Source organism: Garra rufa, chromosome 20 (assembly GCF_049309525.1).
Source record: "Garra rufa chromosome 20, GarRuf1.0, whole genome shotgun sequence".
In the NCBI taxonomy this organism is placed as follows: domain Eukaryota; kingdom Metazoa; phylum Chordata; class Actinopteri; order Cypriniformes; family Cyprinidae; genus Garra; species Garra rufa.
In genome coordinates this window covers 35,401,166-35,421,929 of record NC_133380.1, presented here as the reverse complement: position 1 = coordinate 35,421,929, position 20,764 = coordinate 35,401,166, and the positions used below count along the sequence as shown (strand labels likewise).

Genomic DNA, 20,764 nt, shown 5'->3' with positions numbered 1-20,764 from the left:
GTCTACCTGTGACGAGGGTTAAACAAACCAAGGCCTCTCTGTTTAACTGCAGGCTATCCTGGTGTCGGTGGCTCGTGTGTGGGAACCCCTGCAGGTCTCTTAGCGTCCGGACCTGCTAGGCTTGATTAGTTGCAGGTCAACATTTTTGATTGTTATCTGGCCTGTGTGAGATGAATAGCTTCCTACAGCGAGTGCCCCCGAGGGGCAACACTATCGCTCCACCGTTTCTGGTATCATGAATGATCGGCCCCATAAAACCTTCGGCCCCATAAAACAAGCTGTCTCAGTCATCAGTGGAGGTCTAGAGCGATGGGAACGAAGTTCCTGAACATAAATTACGCAAAGCTAAGCATTTCACCCATCACAGGTGTCCCCAGAATTCCCAGAGTTGACCTGCTGGGTTAAATCAAGCTGGACACGAGGACTGGGATGTGAGATTCCTGGTACTGATTTGCAAGTATCACCATAAATAACATAAATGGACAGAGAGCAGACTCTGGGATATACTTACTCGTAGGCTTGACGTACACCTTCAGTTTCAAACACGGCTTCCCACCGAGGTTGGGGTGTGGTGAGGCTGTAAAGACACAGAGGAAGTGACAATTACTGTTAATATTCCAAATCTATGTGATTTGACATGATTTACTTAAGAGTTTGACCAACAGAGCAGAACACATCGCTGACCACTTTGATTGTGGAAACACAAAATTTAGTGTTTTATACAACAGTTTTTTTCTAGTACTCGAATCTGATTGGCTTAGAGGAGTGTGATATTCTAGTGATATCAGAACTCCAACCTCTTCACTGTTTGTATCATAATTTTATAAACAATGCTGTTTATGTATGACAGAATGTAGTTTTAAGAGACTTAAGGCAAGAATGTACTTGGTCAGACTTCAAATATGCAGTTTGTTAAAAAGGTTATTAACAAGGACTGTTTGAACATTTGCTTTGACGCTTTCAGAGATGTGAGCTCCAGGGCATCAGTGGCCATTGCTCATGAACCTGCAGAGTGCAGCCTCACCTCTGTCAGATCTTCTGGAATTCACTGCTGGCTCTAATGTCTCATGTGGTGTTATTTATTTAATATGAAATTATAATTAACTCAACTGTTTTTTTTAAAGATATTTGGAGATAAACAAATATGTGGTTCTTTTATGTGTGTCACACCATAGAAGTCACACTAAAGGACATAAATGGTAGTTATTAAAGTATTTCTAAATATTTGGCTACTCTTTTTAAGGCAACATTTTGTTTCTATTTACTTTCTGCATCGTTCTCTTAGGATGTCCTCCTTTCTGGTGGATCCCTGTTAATTTTCTATCTATATTTCCATTTTCCTTTCTTTCCCTCATCCTTTTTGTTTCAAAAACAAAGTATCACATTTTATACTTATTTTCATGACACTTTATAACATTACAAGTTTTTTGCAAAAACATCAGAAAATAGTTTTTCTTATAGTAATCAATGTCATTATTGCATTTAAGAACACTGAAAAAGATCTTATTTAATTATTTTTAATGCTTTTTAAAAATACCTTGTCCTCTGGGGTGAGATCTTTGTCCTGTAATGTGAAAAAAAAAAAAATTCTGTCACACCATAGGACGTTTCAGCTTTTTGTGTCAATTAATGACCTTGCTATTCCTAGCCAGTGGTGTATAAAGTACCTGAAAGCCATACTTAAGTAAAAGTATATCTTACCAGAAAACAAATTTGGTAGAAGTTAAAGTCACCATTTACTGTAAAATATTACTTGAGTAAAAGTCTTAAAGTATGTGATATTTATTGTGCTTAAGTACAAAAAAGTATTTTTTTAATCTTAAATGTATTTAAGTATTGCAAGTTTATATCATCCATTTCTGAGAAAAAAACGTCTGATTTATCAGTTTGTATTGCAATTCTGACTTTATTTCTCACAATTCCAAGTTTATATCACCCAATTCGGAGAAAAAAGTCAGAATTTAGCTTTTTATCATGCAATTCTGGGAAAAAAAGCCAGAATTTCCTTAAAAGTAGTCAGAATTGTGAGATACAAACTCGCATTTGCCAGAAAAAAAAGTCAGAATAGTGAATTTTATATGTATTAGATAAAATTCACAATTCTGACTTATTATGAGTTTATAAACTTGACGGAAATAAAGAGGTGAAAGAAAGAGGGAAAGGCAATATTTTTGTGAGCAAACACTTTCTAGTTAGAACACAATACTTTTGTGAGTTTTTTTTTTTTTTCATACAGTTTTGCAAAAAAATTTCTCACAGTTGCGAGTTTACATCTTGCAATTCTGACTGAGATTCTGACTTTTGTAGTACCGGTAAGTAACGAATATGCTTCAGGAAATGTACTGGAGTAAAAGTACACATTTTAATTAGGAAATGTAGTGGAGTAAAAGTAAAAGTAGGCTGAAAAAAATAAAAACTCAAGTAAAGTACAGATACTCCCAAAAAATTCTTAAGTACTGTAACAAAGTATTATTACTTCGTTATATTACACCACTGTTCCTAGCTAACCTGTCATTAGCGGTTAGCAAAACACATTTACATAATTTTCCATGATTGTGTAGTTTAACATGCAGTTTTTAATTAAAAAATAGAATTTAGGGGTGTCACACCAAAGGACAACAAAATGTAACGCTTTTGTAGTGGTTTCAAAAAAGTTAAATGTTTGAACAATTCCGAGACAACAATTTACCAAGCGCACGTCATGGGCTTCACAGGGGGCTTTAGTAACATGATCATGAATCCTTCAACTGATTAAAGTTTTTTTTCTGGAATTGGCCGGTTTAAAATCAGGATATGGTGTCACACCAGAGGACATGGTTTTGAGAGACAGAATGTATCAAGTTCTTATGCTTTCAGAAATATATAGATGAAAAAAAAAAATTATGCAGGAGGTATTTATTAACATTTTTACACTTTTTTTAATTTATAAAAGTTGCAATTTATTGAACCATGCTTGAGACAGTCACACCATAGGACAATTTTGACATTTGGCTCAAAAATCGAATAAGAGTGCAGCTTTTATAACAACAGGTCCATGTAGGACAAAGAAATATTTTTAAATAATGACGATATTTTTATCTTGTGGGACAGTTAAAATGCCATGTAAGTTTGGTGCTGCTACTCGTATTATATTGCTAATTTATTCAGGTTTGCAAGACCCAGTTAGTCCCCACTGGTAGTTTTTACTGTTTATTTCAGAAAGCGTACTGTTGTGCTCTATAGCACTGCAAGATAGAAAAAGTCAAGACAAAGGGCATGCGGTGCTCCAGCGGTAAAAACACGTGAGGTTCAGTCTCGTTGGTAAGGCCATGTCTACTGACACCATGGCAACCAGGAGCTGTTGTACTCTCTGAACCAGACACAACATCTGCCTGGAGAGCAATGAACAAATTTCCATTACTCTGCCATGTGAGTCTCTCACTCATTCTCTCTCTCTCATCCTCACACACATACACACACACTACACGTGGCTAACAGAAAGCACTTTGAGTCAGTTCTCCATTCAAAGTGTAACTTCATTCTGGCGCTCGTTTCCCCTCATCTCCTTCAAAAGCGCACAAATGGATTTTGGGCTAATTTTTTTAAGATCGCAAATGGAAAACAAATCACGATTTTTGCCATGAAACAGTTTTCAGTCTGCTCTTCAGATACATAAAAATTCCTTTAGCAATTACCACAAATCACTCAGCGGCTCAGCTAATGGAGAGCTGATGTGTTCTGCACAAAAAGCTTCTTTTGGGTGAATTCAGCTCTAACAGGTGTTCTTAAGTGTGGAGACGTAAAATTGGCACATGGTGTTCTCATGCTGTTAAAAAAATACAATGTCAAAATCTAAGGTTACATTTTATTTTTGTGAACAGAGCAACAGAAATCAATTTGTTATTCAGACAATTCCTTTGTACTAGTGCACTTTAAAGAGTGTAAACAAAAAAGTATGAAAAGTAGCTTTGGACATGTACAACAGTAGTACTTTTTTTTTTAGTCTTTTTTTTTAATACAAAATTATTTTGAAATATCATGTACATACAATGGCACATCATATGGTAATTATACAGTATCACTCAGTTAAAGAAAGAAAGACTGAAATATACTTCAAAATTCTAAAATATTATATATAAATATAAAATCAAAGCTGAAGAGTGTCTTCTGTGCTACTAGCGACACCAACTGGAATGGAAAAACTATTATTATTTTATCAAAGACTTGCATTGGTCAGAAAAAACAACTAGCTCTGCCCCAAACTCATATAATTGGTTGAGCAAAAAATATATTAAATTAAAATCAAATCAAAAATGACAGTAAACACATTTGTTACTAAATGTTTCTGTTTAAATGCTGTGTGCTGTTCTGAACTTTCTACCGATTAAAAAGTCCTGAAAAAATGTACACACAACTGTTTTCAACATTAATAGTAATAAGAAATATTTCTTAATCATCAAATAAGCATAATTTGATTTGATTCAAATAGAAAACAGTTATTTTAAATTGCAATAATAGTTCACAATGTTGCTGTTTTTAGTTTATTTTTCCTCAAATTCTGTTCATCATTTGCTTTGTCGGGCTGGTTGGAATTCTGAAAACAAACAAAGAAATATTTTTAAAAGGACCTCAGAGATGCAGTGTTTACACTTTTCAGGGAAATCAACCAACAAATAGATTATTTTGGCTCACTCTGTGTATTGAACAGGGATAAAAGAAGATTTGAACATTTAAAAAATGACCCATTTCACCATTAAAATGTCTTTAGGTAAAAGGAAATTAACTGAATAAACACTCAAAACAAACAAAAGATATTTTAGATTTTTGAGATAACTTATTTTCTGTTTGTATAAACAGAGGGCTAGACATCTCAGAGAGATCTGACAAACTAAGTGTTTGTTTGTGTGTGTGTGTGTGTGTGTGTGTATGTGTGCACCTGGTATTCATCACGTTGTGGGGACCAAATGTCCCCACAAGGATAGTAATACCAGTAGATTTTGACCTTGTGGGGACATTTCTCAGGTCCCCATGAGGAAACAGGCTTATAAATCATGCACAATGAGTTTTTTTTAATGAAGTAAAAGTGTGCACAATCTCGTGTGAGGGCTAGGTTTAGGTGTAGGGTAGGTGTAGGGCGATAGAAAGTACGGTTTGTACAGTATAAAAACCATTACGCTTATGGAATGTCCCCATAAAACATGTAAACCCAACATGTGTGTGCGTGTGCGTGTGTGTGTGTGTGTGTGTGTGTGTGTGTGTGTGTGCGTGCGTGCGTGCGTGCATGCGTGTGTGTGCTGGGAGCCTCCCAGTCTAAAATTCTCATTTGTTGTATTGAAGCACACAGGCCTGTGAGAATGTCACAGTTGCCATTCACTCAGTCACCCTCTCCGGTGGGTCAAGGCGGGGTTGACCCAAAGGTGATGGACATCCTCTATTGTTGTGGGATAACCAAACTAAGCCTCGGTCACCCCCCCGGTAACCCCGTGGCAGAGCCCTTTGCCTCATAACCCCAGGGGCCATGACAGCAACAATATTGATAGTAGCCAAACACTTCTCTAGAGGAGGAGACGGCCTCGTCTGATGAATAGCCAGACTAAGTACTTCTCAGCCCAGGCCGCTGTCTGGAACAAAAGGTGAACAATAGCGGGTCTCGCACCAAGCGACAGGGCGGACTGCATTAAAAACAGCTCAGGACAGGCATAAGAAACACCCAGCCCCGAGTGCAAACTTTGAACCCTGGGTTCTTTCTTTCCTTTCTTTTTTCTTTGATTGACCCTCTTCTGTGTCTCCGTTTTCCCCTCGCAACTGGGGTGACAAAGTCCCAGGGATGGAAGGAAGGTCTGGGACGCCCCGCTGGTTTGGCGACATTTCTGTGACGCCCACCACCTCAATTTCCAGGACAGCCATGATATTTGAAGCGAAACCCACTCGAGACACCCTGTGCCTGCTTCGGGTCAGACTAGCAGCACTTTTATGAATCACACTAAACTGAAAAGAGTAGTTTACTTAAAAATGAAAATATTGTCCTTGTTTACTCAACCTTTTTCATCAGTGAGCTGCTTTTTTCTATTAAATGAATTCAAAGTGTAACTGAAGCTACAGTATCAAGCTTTAAAAACCAAGATTGGCATAAAAGTAGGACATACACTATGACTTGTGTGCTATATTCAAAGTGTTATAAAGCCACACAATAGCTTAAAGGTCCTTCCTGAACAAAAATGTACAGATTATTTATTCACCCCCTTTTCATCCAAGATGTTCATGTCTTTCATTTTTCAGTCTTAAAGAAATTTTGTTTTTTGAGGAAAACATTTCAGGATTTCTCTTCATATAGTGGACTTCTATGGTGCCCCCAAATTTGAACTTCCAAAATGCAGTTTAAATGCAGCTTCAAAGAGCTCTAAACGATCCCAGTCCAGGAAGAAGGGACTTATCTAGTAAAACGATTGGTTATTTTCCCAAAAAAATTACAATTTATATACTTTTTAACCTCAAATGCTCGTCTTGTCTAGCTGTGCGTCAACTCGGTGTAGTCCGGTTTATGACAGATATGGTAGGTCGAAAAACTCCCATCTGATTTTCTTCTCCAACTTCAAAACTGTCCTACATCGCTGTTTTACCTTTTTTTTTAAATATATAAAGGCTGTTTGATCTTCTTTTGCATGTTGACTTTGTAAACACTGGGTTGGTACATCTGCAGCAATGTATTTTTGAAGTTGGAGGAGAAATGAAATGGGAGTTTTGTAGTAACACGACTGTCTGTATAATATGTTGAAAACGTACCACAACCATAAGGACAAAGAGAAGCGCTGGGTGAGTGGAGAAAACTGCTAGCATGCTAGCTAACATATGTAAACATTAGTTGCTGAAACATCAATGACGATCTGCTATGTGAGATCATGTGAAGCTATCCATCTGGCATGATAATTAATAATATCTTGTAGTGTGTGATGTGTCACGATTTTCAAATCTTGTAGTGCGTGCATGTTCAAGTTTTCAGAAAAGGAAAATCTGTGAAGATTCTCCTTATGTGTGTGGTGCAACCAGATTTCATTTTTTAGTGTAAAGGAAAAGACAGAAATTTCTGTCCACATTAAAGTCTGCCACAGCCATCAAATCTCATTTTCACTTGAGCACATTAAAACTTCTAATCATGTGATTGATTAGACATTTAAGAGCCAATGGCAATTTCAAACCTGGTTTGATGATTCTTGATGTTTAAATGTAAATTATATTTATATTTAATGATGCTTTTTGTTGTCCTTTTTAAAGCTTGGCAGTGTCCTCCGTCCTACATTCTTCTACTGTAATTTTCTGCTTTTATGTCTTGTTCTACTGAAGAAAATAAGTCAAAAAGGTTTGGACAACAAAATAACATGCAATTCGACACTATTTTCCATTTTGGCGAATTGTTGACAGATTTGTATCTCATTCATACCTTTTGGTATCATCTGCCTACAGCCAACTAAGGGTTTGGTTCAGAAGTGGTGTAAGGGTCAGACATTCATGATTACTTTTTCAGAGTGTCTATTTACATTGTCTTGTTGGCAGAGGCTATTTACACTAACTCCTCCCTTGAATGTGTGGTTGGGCTAGTCAACATTACAAAAGACACCTGCTAAACAACAGCTCCAGTGGTATAGGTGGTAAAGCGTTTAAAGTTTAAATCCGCCTTCGGCAGAACTTGTTCTTCTTCCTTTTCACATCACAAAGAATGGAAAAGCATATATTTTTAATAAAATTAAGGAAATAATCGAAAACTGTAATAAAGTGCCTCATGGGGGTTTATCGGTTAGGGGTTAGTAGTAGGTGTAGGGAGGGATTTATTGTCCCAGTAAGGCAGCATCTATTTAATAAATTTTAATAAAAATGATCATTTACACTCAATATATCATTATTGCATACTGTTTGATAATGTACTACAATACTAAGGTGCAAATATCTGCCACTTGCACTAAGTAGTATAAATAGCATCTAACTAATATTATTGCAAAGAAAATACTTTTTTTACATAGTGCAAAATAGAATATATCGCTATTTCTATTAATTTGTTGCCCAATACTGACAAAAGCTGACATTGATATTTTGTTTTTAGGTTGTGCTACCAAAATCCAACATTAAGTCAATGTCAAATTGACGTCAATTACACTCTTACAAATTAAGTTGCTTTAAAAGGTTCTTCACAGCGATGCCATAGAAGAACCATTTTTGGTTCCACAAAGAACCTTTAAGTCAAAGGTTCTATAAAGAACCATCTCTTTCTTACCTTTTTATAATCTGAAGAAACTTCTTTTGCAACAAAGAAACTTATGAAACAGAAAGGTTCTTCAGATCTTAAAAATTATTTTTGGAACAATTTAGACAAAAAAGGTTCTTCTATGGCATTGTGTAGCACCTTTATTTTAAAGAGTGTACTGATGTCAACCCGATTTTCATTCTTAACGAAAATGCAACGTCTGTCCGAAGTCATATTGACATCCAGTGCCTGCTGGGATTTCTTTATGACCATGAGGTGTTGATAAGTTAGCACTATCAACAATATTTTTTTTAGTATTAAAAGGTAATACTACTCCTTTAAAGCCCTCAGATTTTCATACTTAACCTTATAGCCTGCTCCGTATTTCTAGCCTCTAAATCTTTGGCTGTTAGATACAGCAGATGGCCACGAACCATTAGAAATGACTCTTCAGTGGTTATTAGGACAAATGCGCTTTTAGCTTTCAAAAGAGCAATTTGTGTAACTATGCTTTTAGGATCAGGTGTCCCGACACACAATGGGAGGTTTATAGTCATGAGCAAAGCCACAGGTTGCGTCCCCCCGAGCCCCAAACCTCTGAACTGCCGAGCTCTGAGGGCACAGGGCCAGTTCTAAAGCAACCCGGGACATGGCAAGCAGGGCGAGCGGTAAAAATCACGCTGTTCTACTTAATGAGCTGCATTCGTTTAGGATAAAAAGCGGCATTCTTTTATCACACAAAAACTTTGCTCTCAAAGTCCCTTCTCTCTTCTAAAAGTGGGAATAAACACACACACACACACACACTGAAAAAAAGCATAAGTGAGAATAAAAAAGAGAGGAAAAAAAACAAAAAAAAGGAGAAATTGCCTCATTAATGCATCCTGCGTGCTGCCCTGAGCCTTTTCCTTTTGCCTGTGCCCAGCGGGAGCCCTTTTTATCAGGCCAAAGGACACCTTTCACAAGACCATTAGTGAAACAGGGACAGATGCACCCCGGCAAATTCCCCCCTGTCATGCAAGTGAGAGCGAAAGAAGTGGATAAAGCAGAACCCCACTCGATTCGTCCGGGCCAGGCACAGGTCTGACCTTGAGGCGGTGGGTGGGCCGCCTCCGGAGGACGAGGTGTCAGGCCTGTCGTCCGGGCACCATCCCGAGCCAAAAACTCCCCCTCCAGGTTAATGGCTTTTAGCTGTTGTTATCTGAAAAATGGTAATGGCTGGCACCCCAGAAGCTGTGGATGCAATTACCCCCATCAGGATCCTTCTGTTAAATATGATTTGACCAATCAGCATAATTTGGACAGTTACGCATGATGGCCTTGGTAACTGGTTTTGCACCGATCTCACCCAGAGCGGCAAAGTGCACAGCTAATAGTGCACATGCCATTCAACAAATTGACATTTTCATCAAGCGGAGACATCAGGACACTGCCAAACTCTGCTCCCAAGGGAGTTCAGAAGAACTGGACTTTCTGCCCTGACTCCTTTGATTAAACTCCTAGACATTCAAATCGCTATAATAAATGTCTCCAGCTCCAACTGCACCAAATGTGACCTCCACTAATGCAATTGTTACAGTTCTGTCAGTTTATGTCTTAGTCATGTCATGTATTTGGTTTCTCCCATTGTCTTCCCCCGTTAATCTGTCTGCTTTGGTTTAGTCCTCGTTTGTGTAATCACCGTCACCTGTGTTTGATTTATCAGTCATCTATGTCACCTGTGTCTTATTATTAGTCTGTCCTTATAAGTCTGTCTGTGAGTTCAGTTCCCTGTCGGTCCTTTTGTCTGAATAGATGTGTGTGATGTTCCTGACTTGTTCCTGCCTTGTTCCAATCGAAGATTTATATTAAATATATTGTATATTGTAATCCTTGTCGTCCGTCTCGTCAACTCCTGCACGCACCCGTAACATAAGGACCGACCTAAACAGTCACAGCGTTTTTCCCCTGCGTTTATTTTCCGTTTTTGTCTCAGTGTTTTTGTTTTTTTGGTTATGGATGATCCCAATGTCCTCATCATCCTTCTGGAGCAGGGGAACCGCTCTCTCGAGGACCACACCAGAGACTTCGTCCACCTCGTGCCTTACACGCACTACCCGGACAGCTGCCTGTGCACATTCTACCGAAATGGACTTAACAACACCATCAAGGCGCAGCTGTCCGGGGAGGGTCCTCGAGAGAGCATCGCTGATTACATCGAGTGGGTGTTGGTGTCCAGCAGAGCTTCCTTGACCATGGAGGATGACACCAGCCCCACTCATGACCCAGAGAGCAGCAAACCATCACCCCGACACGCAGAGTGGGAACCCGAGCGCACCGCGGATGCAGGACTAGAGCCGCGAGCGACAGAGCCAGAGTCCTCTCCGGCTGATCAGGTGCGTGAGTCGGATTCTACATCTCTGACGGTGGATTGCGACGTGGAGCTAGGGAGGGAAATGGAGAGCCCTGCCCACTGCAACTCCGCTGGGGGTGAGCTGGATATCTCTGGGGACTTAATTGACTTTGTTTCTGAGACTGTGGATATTGACACGCCGGATTTAATAGACTTTTTCTCTGAGCCACTGACGCGCATTGACTTCCCTCCCACCCGCCCTCATCTGTCCGAATCTGCCTGGTTCCCGCTGGTTCCGCCCAGCCGCCCTGAGTCCCCGCTGGTTCCGCCCAGCCGCCCTGAGTCCCCGCTGGTTCCGCCCAGCCGCCCTGAGTTCCCGCTGGTTCCGCCCAGCTGTCCTAAGTTCCCTAAGTCAGCAGTCAGTCCCCTTGCTCACCCTCAGCCCACCATCTCTGCAGTGGGCTCGCCGCAGGGATGCCTGCTCACTTCGGTGGCAAGGCTGGAGGTTCCCTCAGCTCCGCCTCCAGCCTCCGAATCCAGACCTCCACCTCGGTCCTCCGACCCTGCGGCTCCACCACGGCTCTCAGCGCCCTCCTCTCCACCGTCGCCCGTCGGTCCACCAGCTCCACCGGGCTCCATCGTCTTTCCGGCTCCGCCCTGGTCAGTCGTCACCCCATCGGATCCTCAGGACTCTGCTCCTCCGGCTGCGCCTCGTCACGCCGTCCCACCGGCTCCTTGGGACTCCTCCTTCCTGCGGGCACACCCTCCATCCTCTGTCGCTCCGGCTCCGCCGCGGATCTCCGGGACTCCGTCTCCGCCTCGGCCGCCAGAGCCCGTTCCGCCTTGGCCCTCCGGATCCGCGGTGTCGCCCTGGATCTTCGGCTCTCCATCTCCGCCTCGGGTTCCTCTGCCAGCTGCTCTGCCTCTGTCGGTCGGCCCCACGGAGTCGGCGGTCCGTCCTCCACCATGGCTCCTCCCTCCGTCGGCTCCTCCGTGGGCCGTCATCCTGGCTGCGATCTGGGTCCTGTTCTCCTGCTTCAGGTCCCTCCTGTGTCTTCCCTGGCTCCTCCCTCCGTCGTCGCCCCCATGGACTGTCTTTTTTGCCCGTTGGACTTGTGTTCTGGTCCTCCTCCGGGGGTTGCGTCCTCCGCCGGAGCCCCCTCCCTTATTGACTCTATTTTCCTGGTTTTCCGCCCCTCTCGTTTTTTCGTTTTTTCTACGGCGCGAGGACGCGCCTTTCCGGAGGGGGGCGTAATGTTACAGTTCTGTCAGTTTATGTCTTAGTCATGTCATGTATTTGGTTTCTCCCATTGTCTTCCCCCGTTAATCTGTCTGCTTTGGTTTAGTCCTCGTTTGTGTAATCACCGTCACCTGTGTTTGATTTATCAGTCATCTATGTCACCTGTGTCTTATTATTAGTCTGTCCTTATAAGTCTGTCTGTGAGTTCAGTTCCCTGTCGGTCCTTTTGTCTGAATAGATGTGTGTGATGTTCCTGACTTGTTCCTGCCTTGTTCCAATCGAAGATTTATATTAAATATATTGTATATTGTAATCCTTGTCGTCCGTCTCGTCAACTCCTGCACGCACCCGTAACAGCAATAGAGCACGGCAGACATTTAAATGACAGGAATAATTGATTTTTAAACCATTTTGATATGTTTACAGTGGCTGGCTCTGGAAAAGAGTGGTCCACCTGGCATGCCGCAACAACAAAATGCAACATAGACAGCAGTTTTCCAGATAGAACACGTTCCCTACTGTGCAGAAATGTTGTATGTGTCAACATGGACACATGAACAAAGAGTCAAAAATACAACAAAGAGTCAAAAAAAAGATTGACCGCTTCTCTCTTGGTAATGCAAGGTGGACTTGATATTGTTTGAGAAAATTTGGTGAAAATATACCAAAACATATGCTGCTCAAAGTATAGGTAGAAAGAGAAAAATGTCATGCATGCCGTAGATCAAAACCATTTGATTAAAAAGTGTTCTTGTAGCTTCATAATACTAAGGCTGAACCACTGATGTCACTTGGACTATTTTAACAATATTCTTACTAACTTGTCTTGAACATCGTAGCTGTGTTGCTGTCTATGGAGGGTCAGAGAGCTCTTGGATAGAGCCATGCACTGGCCTCAAAAATAGGCCCTAGCCTGACCATTGTCCAACAGCTTATCAGAATTCTTGGCCCGATTCCGACCCGAGCCCGTCTTCCCCCCACCCTTTTCCCAAAACAGCATATACTACTGTTTCAGCTATTAAAATAGTTCAGTTGTGTATGCAATGGCAAAGTGATTATATTTAGTTTTTATTAAGTTAATTTAGAAAAACGTTTGGAGCATTTTTTTGTTCATTAAATATAAAGTTTTTGTAAGTAACGACCAAGTGGCCAGCGGCAGATGGTGAGTCGATTATAGCCTATGTTTGATCAAATAAAATCCATAGATATTAAACAATTCAAGCATATCACAATGTTAGTTTAAATGTTTAACCAAGATAAATGTGTGCTGATGTTAGATACATATCCAATCGTTTGTGTGAAAATCGGAAGCTAAAGCGAGCTTACAGGACATGGAGGTGCCAGTGTGAACACTTGCATTGGAAACAACTTAAAATACGTTGTCATTTTTGCTAATAAAGGTAGTACATCATTCAAAACTGTAAAGGGTCTACATTTATTTGCGTGCACTCACAATATCAACAAAATGTTGTGCTTTTATAAAATAAAGAAAACAAACAGGATGCGCTTTCTGCCTTCTCGATGATGAACCGAAACTCAGCAAATAGCCTACTTGCATTACAGACATGATAATTATATATTTTTCTCTAAGGCGCATCCAATGAGCAGATAGATTGCTAACTTCATTTTTGTGACACTGACTCAGAAAACACTATGCTTTGTGGCAAACTTCAGCCTATTGCGTGCACTTGACGGAAATCTTCCAGCTGCGCTGAAGGCGTGCTCACTGCTACTGCTGCCGGGGACACTAAACACCATCCAAGCCGCTCTTGATAGCTGCGATAGCCTGGTCTCCTGTTGTTTTCACCAGCGCGGCAAATATTTTTCATTACTATAATTGATGGATATCTAAAATATAAAAATAAGGAGAAGCCTAAAACAGGCTTGATGCCCAGCTAGTGTCTGAGCTATAACATAAAAATTGGCCCGAAACCCGGCCCTAGGCATGTAAATAAGTTGGGGCCCATCAGGTTGAAATGCTGGGCTCTGCTCTCAGATTTTATTAAAAAAAATCAATTTTTTTTGTTCTGAAGTTGAATGAAGGTCTTATGGATTTGGAATGACATGAGGGTAAGAAATTAATGACAGAACTATCCCCCAACTCCAGTTGATGTGGAGACCAATTATTTAAATCTTCATCAAATCTAACAAAATCTTCCTTCAGAAACAAACACCAGGAAGATAACAACACACAATTTTGAGAGGGAAGAAAAATCTGTTATTCTTGCATTGTCAAAAAGGAAAATTCAGGAGGCTTATGTTACTCTTTGTTTACTCTGGTAAAACCCGGATACTGTAGATGAGTCACTGTTTACCAGCCATTTACAAACAATATCCTGCTCCATATACAACACTGTGCATAACAAATTTGCTTTATGTAAATTCAAGATGTGTAACCTGTAATTTAAGTTTCGGTTACACTTTGCATGCGGTTCTGTAAACCATATTGTTATAGCATTAACCAAAGATTGACTGCTCATTCAGCCATGTGTCTCTAGAGACCACATAACAGGTTTCAGCAGACTGAACCGTGTGGCACATGTTATTGATCAGATGTTGTTGTGAAGTCTGCGCGTCCTTATCAAGTCTTCCTTTACTCTCTACACCCCAGTTCCTGTAACCCAAGAACCATCGGTTCAGTGAATGATTGCACCCTAGGGCCATACCGACACCTGGTCACGGGAAAATGCAGACGAACGGTTTGAAGTTGAAGAATTAGAGTAAAAAAGGAGGAGGTTACTCACAGATGTAGTAGTATTCGTGGCCTGGGCGAAACTCAAAGCCCAGAGAGAAGGGTGTGAACAGCTGGAACTTCTCTGAGAACTTGAGGGGCCCGTTCGGACTCGTCGGGCGGTTGCATTCCCAGCGCTTGAAACCTTTCATGTGGTGGTTGCAGGTGGTGTAGCCATCATAGTTGACCATGTAAAGGATGTAGCGCTCCATGCGCTCCTGAGGAAGATGGTCCTCGTAGTGCGGACAGTAGATGTCCAGGTAGTCGTTGATGGCCACCTCCACTGTGTATTCACCATGCAAGAATCTGAGGAAATAAACACAAACAACTTACTTGACATCTGCAAAACTGCAAAGTGACAGGCTGAAGATTGAGAACGCGACATCTTTTAACACAAACTGGAAAGAGCAATTGCTAGTAGCTCCTATCACTCATAGTGTAAATATTTTCCATGTAGTATGTGACAGAAAGGGATTGGTCGAGGGGGACTTGGAGCTAAGGCCTGAACTGACTGGAATGTCCAAGTGGAAGTGGATGAGCAGAGATTGACAGGGGTTCAAAGAGAGAAAGCCACTTCATTAAGGCTTTTCACATGGTCTGGCTTCATCCCAGCTCTTCTGAAATGAGTTTGCTGGCTGGGGCAATTTAGACACAAATTGAGCACCTGCAGGACGGTACGACTCGAGACGCAGGTACTGCAGTTGCTTCAGTGGAACTGTGACTTCATGTGCAGTGGAAGACACTTAAGACAGTTCACCTGAACATTTAAATTCTGTCATCATTTACTCACCCTCAAGTCAGAAAACAGATATATTTGATTTTTTACTGAAATTGAATATACTGATTTTGATAGCATCCAGCCTTAGCTAACCATGTGGTACAAGAAAGCAGGATGTATTATAGACAGGAACAGCAAAACACACACATGTGCGAACTTGAGTTCTTCAGATCCTTTTTTTTTTTCTATCCGCAGTGTGAAGATTACATGAATAAGATCTAACGGCTCCAGCCGAGAGACTCTAATGGTTTGTCACCAGTGCGGTTGACACACCTGCTCCATCCTCCATCCTCTACACCATCAAAGCAGCCCCCTTCACTACAGACACATACACAACAGAAGACAGCAAACTCAAATCAAGTGTTCACACTATGAGAAGCCATACCAGGGTGCTTCATCCAATTTAGCAGAATATCAAAGTGAAACAAAGACGAGATGAAATCAAAAGAAACGCACAGGGTCAACAAAAGCTTACACACAACAGGTCCATGCCAAAACTTGCCTACATTCATACTACAATGGAATCTCATAAACAACAGATTTGAAACATTCAACATAGGGAGAAACTTGTGCTTTATAAAAATATTTATTAGTCAAAAATATACTAGGACTATGATATTTTTTCCCAAATTCCGTTTAATTATTATTATTATTTTTATTCTGTTTTAATGGTCTAAATAATTGAAATCATGAAGCTTACAATAATTAACAGAAGTTTATTAAAAGTTTAACAAATATAACATTTTTGAATCCCCTTTTTTCTCTCAAATTCAGTTTTATTTATACCACATTCTGTTTTCTATTAATTTTCTGGATTCCATTTTAATGGTTTCATTAAGTTTAATACTCAAAAGCATCTTTAATTAATTGATTATTGTTTTATTTCTTAGTTTTTTTCTTTTTCATTGTTCTGCTATATAGTACTATAGTACTATATAGTATACACTACCGGTCAAAAGTTTGGGGTCAGTAAGAGTTGTAATGTTTTTAAAGAAAGCCTCTTATGCTCATCAGTGCTGCATTTATTTAATCAAAAATATAGAAAAAAACTGTAATATTGCGAAATGTTATTACAATATAAAATAATGGTTTCTATTGTAATATACTTTAAAATTTAATTTATTCCTGTGATGCAAAGCTGAATTTTCATCAGCCATTACTTCAGTCTTAAGTGTCACATGAACCTTCAGAAATTATTCTAATATACTGATTTGTTATTAGAATGATCTATATTGGATATATATTGGATTATATATTGCAACAGTTGCCCTGCAAAGTATTTATTTAGAAATTGTGATATTTTTTCAGGATTCTTTGATGAATAAAAAGCTCAAAAGAACAGCATTTATTCAAAATATAAATATTTTCTAACAATGTAAGTATTTGCTGTCACTTTTTATCAATTTAACACACCCTTGGTGAATAAAAGTATTAATTTATTTCAAAAAAAAAAAAGAAGAAGAAGAAGAAGAAAAATTTACTGACCCCAAACTTTTAACCAGTAGTGTATATTCGTACTATCATTACATTCAACAATATATTTGTCACAGTTTTTATTTTGATGGGTTGCTTTGAAGACCTTAAGGTTTGCTTGTATATGATAATACGATAGTTTTTCTCAAAAAAAAAAAAAAAAAAAAAACGGTAAAATGCTGTTGACAAACACGTTAAGCACCATGCGCGCCTCAGTATGTGTGTAGTAAACAAAACTGCGCGTCTGCGTCATTCATTTACACAGAGACATGGAGAACATGAAGGATTCATATTTGAATATTCTTTTTGCAGCTTAATATTCACAGACACTAGTCCATATCGCATTTTGATTCAAGTGTACTAACCTACATTTGACTTATCCATCTGAAATTTGGCAAATTCCATGACATTCCGTGTTATACAGTAAATTCTATTTTTATGTCTGGATTCCTTGATCTAACATACACAAGTTTTTTGGGGAGTCGCACCACATGACATTTTATAACCTGAAATAACCTTTCACAAAAAGATAAAATTATCTAGTATTTTAAGAGACTAACTAATTACTAATTGACTAATTGAGCCTTATTTGATGATTTTATTAATGCATGTTTCTGAACGTTGATTGCACCACATTACTTGGATTTTGCAGACAAAGGGTTTTCAAACACCAATTCGCAGTGAAGGAGCTATGTTGTTATTTTTTTTCTAAGAGATAATAAAAGATTATACCAGCGTTTCATTTTTCATTAAAAATGAATTCAGAATTTGAATTCAGCAATTACTTCATAATACTGATGCTGACCTAATAAAAATGTTCTACAAGGAAGGTCTTTGATCCAAGAAGTCTCTGTCTCAATTGGATAGGACCTAGCCTTGGTTAATTATACATGTGGTTTTCACCTTACAAAAAACAGGATGCATTGTAGACCCAGACGTAATAAAAGACATATGTATGTTTGTGTGTGAACCTGAGATCTTAAAACCTCTTATTCTGTCCACAGTGTGAAGATTACATGAATAAGATCCAAAGGCTCCAGCTGAAAGACTGTAATGGTTTGTCACAAGTGCAGGTGATACACCTGCTGAAGCAGTGTCGTTAAAATTATTTTTTGCAAAAGATTACACCACCCTGATGTTTTTTTATCAAATGAATTTCAATTCAGAATTGAATTCATGTCTATTTATGTCTAAGTTTCTCTCATTCACCATTAATTTTTCACTAAACTCATCTCCTTCTCCACAAAGAAAAAAAAAATCTTGGCTTTTACATTTGGCCAAAAGAAGGTTTCTTAGCACGCAGCATAAAACTGCCTACCTTTTAGAAAAGTCTGCATTTGGACCACGTCTATGATCTGGAGGCAGGTTTTTGGAATGAAACTAAAGACTTTTACAAACTATCAAACACCCCCAAAAAGCAAATCGCATGATGCACAAAGAAAATTCAAACGCTGCTTCGCTTTGCAGACTGCAAGTGTAGTCTACATTAATCAGAACATCACATGGCTCTGTTTTCTGGAGGTCTTTGAGGGGAGCGAGGGCAGGGACAGGGCCAGGGGGTGAGGGGGCAGTAGGCGGGGGTTTGGAGTGAGATTTGGCATCAGATGACAGCTAATCTAGGTCTGGAATTACTGTCAAAGGGCCAAGCCAGGCCAAACACCAGCTGTAGCAGCACAAGCTAAAGCTGAAGCTCCTCCAGACATCTCCTCGCCTTATCACCGGGGCCCAGAGAACAACCCCCTTCACACTGCATGACTTTATCCCTTTCTCCAATTTGGTGTGTCACTTTCTTCTTTGGCCATCAGCAATATATTAAACCCCCATGATTATATATTCGACGAGCGGGACTACATCACCGATGCTCTGTGTTGTGCAAGTTACTTCCAAAATGTAATACATTATATATTACTAGTTACTGTCTTTTAAAAGTAATTAGTTACATTACAATATTACTGTCTCTAAATTGTAATGCATTACACTACTTTTAAGTTACTTTTGAGTTACTTTCATCAAAATATCCACAGATTATAAAATGCCAAAATATAAGTTTATAGCTGCTCATTATACATTAAGTTTAGGATAGCTAGCATAAAATTATAAAAACATATTTAGGTAGGCCTACCGGTATGTCTATTAATGTTACGTTGTAGTTTAGGTTAAACACAGATAAGCACAAACCGCATTAACACATTCATAAATAACAACGCTAAATAAAGCATGTACAAACATTAAACACAATAAATAGCCTATAGGCTACTTTAAATGGCTTTCAGAACAAAACAAGAATGAAGAATATAAGTTGCTAAACAAGCCAAAACGAATTAGGGTAAAAGCGAAACTAAAAGCAAACGACATTGTTCTGACGCAGCCTACCTCTCTCATTCGGCATCAATCCAATTAAATGTGTCCATATTCGTGATGTATTTGAATGCCAAACTATTATGTAAACCAGGACTTGTACTTAACATGCTTATAAAACATCCTCCTCACATGAGCAAACTTCCACGGATTGTACTACGCAGTACGCACTATTTAATTGTACCAGTGTTTCTATATTTGACTGACTGTATTTTATTCTTTTAAATAACAGACTGCAACTTTTGCAATGCTGTGTGTGCGTGAGGCGCCGGCGCAATCGAATAGCGGAAGAACTCCATCATTTTTGGTCATACAGATCATTTAAAACTGCAGTGTGTTTACTTTTATTTCTGTCATCTCTGTTTCCTTTCCGTGAACTTTTCACAGAGCGCCGTTTCACACAAAAATGAACCAAACTCAGCAGCATATGTCACTCAGTCTTTTCCTTTCGTTTTGAAAATCTGTTAATTGGGCTATTTATGTCAGATATATTTTGCGTATTCATTCATTTTTTATACAGAATATGATTTAATAAAAACAGATTTTGTCATGTTTAACTTAATTTTTGTTGCTTGTCTGCGCTCGTCCGTCATTTTTCTCTCTTCTCCGACTCCGCAGCTCTCTTCGTTAGTTTAGTGTTAGTGGCAGCAGTCCAGGTGTTTCCAGGAGTTACTCGCGCTATTTCTCCATAACGTGAGTGTGTCCATCTCACAAATGTAGAATCCGTCTCTGCAGTCATCTCAACCATCAAATTCCAGCAACAAGACAAAATATTTTACTCGTGGAATTTTTTTAATTCACAAATTAATTTTGAGTTAAAATATGTTGATGTAACTTGCGTTACTGAGATTGTAACGAGTAATATTATTACCCAAATTGTATTAGTAATGCGTTATATTACCGCGTTACAGCAAAAAGTAATATATTACTTTTGTAATGCCTTACTCCCAACACTGCCGATGCTGTCTTAGTTCGCCTTGTTTCCAACACGCTCAATAAAACATCTTGAAAAAACAAGCCATGTTCATCTAATACCGCCTCAGCAAAGAGCACCTCGATATTTCTCTCCCTGGCAGGGGAAACCGCTTCGTTCTCTCTGGAGATGCGTGTACTCTGTCTTATTTTCTTGTTATGCGTTTTTGTGTCAGTTTGACTCTAATCACGGCTTTCCAGTAAACGATATCGAGAGGCGAGCGAAGAGTAATGGGAGCCGAACTCCGCCATAGGACCCTCCTGATGTTTACGGAGCTTTAAATTTAATCACCCTGCCATAAAAACATGTGTTAGCGGTCCTTTAATGCAAAGTGCGTTATCATTACTACACATTCCGCGGGTCAGGCATATCTCTTTCAGATTCATACGGTGCATTACGCCTTAACAAATCAATATCAATGCCCCGTCCCCCCTTTCACTCCCAGATGTCATTAAATCCGGAGGAGTCGGCCAAATGATCCGACACACTGAGGCAACACGTCATTCCCTTTGATTCAAAAGTATCTCGGTATAAAAAATGACCTTACAGCCGGTGGCTGGTGGGTACGGGGTGGCGGAGGGGGGGAGATGACAGATGGAAATATCAATAAGTGAGCCCAGAATGTTTAGAGAGAGCTAATGCATGCAGTTAGGTGAGCTGGCTT

General features: G+C 39.7%; 1 protein-coding gene across 1 annotated transcript in view; it reads right to left on the bottom strand.

The window, feature by feature from the left end:
- efna2b (ephrin-A2b) overlaps nucleotides 1–20,764 on the bottom strand; it is a 176,694-nt gene that overhangs the window by 9,173 nt on the left and 146,757 nt on the right. The window contains exons 2-3 of the mRNA XM_073825817.1: nucleotides 14,532–14,824; nucleotides 512–577 (exon numbers count right to left, since the gene is read on the bottom strand). Of these exons, the coding sequence (XP_073681918.1) occupies nucleotides 512–577; nucleotides 14,532–14,824 (359 nt within the window). The remainder of the gene's footprint in view (nucleotides 1–511; nucleotides 578–14,531; nucleotides 14,825–20,764) is intronic.